General features: G+C 55.4%; 1 protein-coding gene across 1 annotated transcript in view; it reads right to left on the minus strand.

Annotated features, from left to right (window-relative positions):
- Window positions 1-784: 784 nt before the first annotated feature.
- The window catches only part of SMPDL3B (sphingomyelin phosphodiesterase acid like 3B), a 6655-nt gene continuing 5933 nt past the window's right edge, over window positions 785-1506 (minus strand). The window contains exon 8 of the mRNA XM_017731567.1: window positions 785-1506. This exon is cut by the window's right edge and continues 26 nt beyond it. Within this exon, the coding sequence (XP_017587056.1) occupies window positions 1367-1506 (140 nt within the window). The 3' untranslated portion in view covers window positions 785-1366.

Raw genomic sequence — 1506 nt, forward strand, 5'->3', positions numbered from 1 at the left:
GCGGCGCCCCGCGCCCCGCACGGCTCTTGCAGCGGTTCTGCTACGCCGGGGCAGAGCCGCCCCCAGCCCTGCAGCCCCGGACTCGCGTGTCCCCCGTAGCTCCTGCCCACGCTCGGAGGTGCTTCAGAACGAACCTGGTCTCAAAGCGGCCCGGTTGGGATCCGCCAGCTCAGTCCTCCCGCTGCAAACAGGAGGATTTCAAGACAAGCAACACCGGCAACTACCGCGTGTCTCCCACCGTTCCCTCTCAGACCTGCGTTTGCTCTAGGGAGCTCTGGCGACACAGAGCTGGAGGGGACAGGGCCGGGGGCTGCGAGCCCTGCAGCCCTGGAGCAGAGTGGGGTGTTCACAGCGAAGTGAGGTGTGTTCCTATGGGCAGTGAGGTACCAACACATCAGACCCTGCGCTGACAGGCCCGCAGTGCATCCCGGCCCTTAACTGGGTGTTCGAGCACCCATAGCACCACTCCACACACACACTGAGGTGGTCCCAGGGCAAACACCAACGCCAGCAAAAAAAGCACGACTTACCCTCCCCGTCAGACCCCTGGGAGAGCCCAGAGCCACCTTCACACAGCACAGAGCACTCATCCTGCGCCCCCTCCACCCATACCTGGAGTCCAATACCAGCACTGTGTACTGGTTCCCTCCAGGGTCTTAGAGCAGCTGGCAAACCCAAGGCTGTAAATCACCACCTCAGATCTCACTGGCAAAGTGGCCCAGATCAGCTGCCAAGCCCAGCTGAGAGAGGGAACTCAGTGGAGGCGAGTGAAGAGAGCACAGAAGAGAGAGCGAAGAGAGCTATTTATGCTCAGCAACTGAGGGGGAAATAATTATCAGTACCTCATCTTCAGCACTGAAACACCAAAGTTTGCTGAAGTCCAGGCACTGCCACCCCACCTGGCTTTGCTCATAAGCCACAGGCTGCTGTGGAACAAAGCCACCATAACAAGATTTCCTGAGTCACCAGCTGTACAGACTTGCAGAAGTGTGTGCCAACATATGGAATGCTAGCAGCAGCCTCTGGAACATGTGGCAGCTCCCTACCCTCACCAGTTGCCAGTTCATGTCCACAGGGAGGCCTGGTCTTCATCTGATCTGTGAGGTTGCTCCAGCAGTCCCAGCAGAGGGGAGACAGACTACTCATTGCAATCAGTTTGGCGTAACAAGGCACTCAAAAACATTGCCCTTCACACATCAAGCTTATCTAGAAAATTTCAAATCAGCTTCACAGGGCTTTTAGTAAACATCAACAGTTTTGTCCTGGTTTCCAAGCAAGTTCTCAATGCCAAAACCACTGATTCACATCCAGTGTAGTGTGATCTCATGCCCTCCTCCCTTTCTCTTGCTCTTGGCCATCACAGCGCTCACTGAGGACTGAGAAATCCTAAGAACATGCAGAAAACCAAAAGCCAAACACTGCTGGCAGCAGAGGCAGAGCTGTTGGTTTTCACACACTCATTGTACTTTGTAAAATCAACTTCCCTGATGGCACACAGGTGATCCA

The sequence above is a fragment of the Corvus brachyrhynchos genome, unplaced genomic scaffold, assembly GCF_000691975.1.
Source record: "Corvus brachyrhynchos isolate BGI_N302 unplaced genomic scaffold, ASM69197v1 scaffold454, whole genome shotgun sequence".
Classification (NCBI taxonomy): Eukaryota; Metazoa; Chordata; class Aves; order Passeriformes; family Corvidae; genus Corvus; species Corvus brachyrhynchos.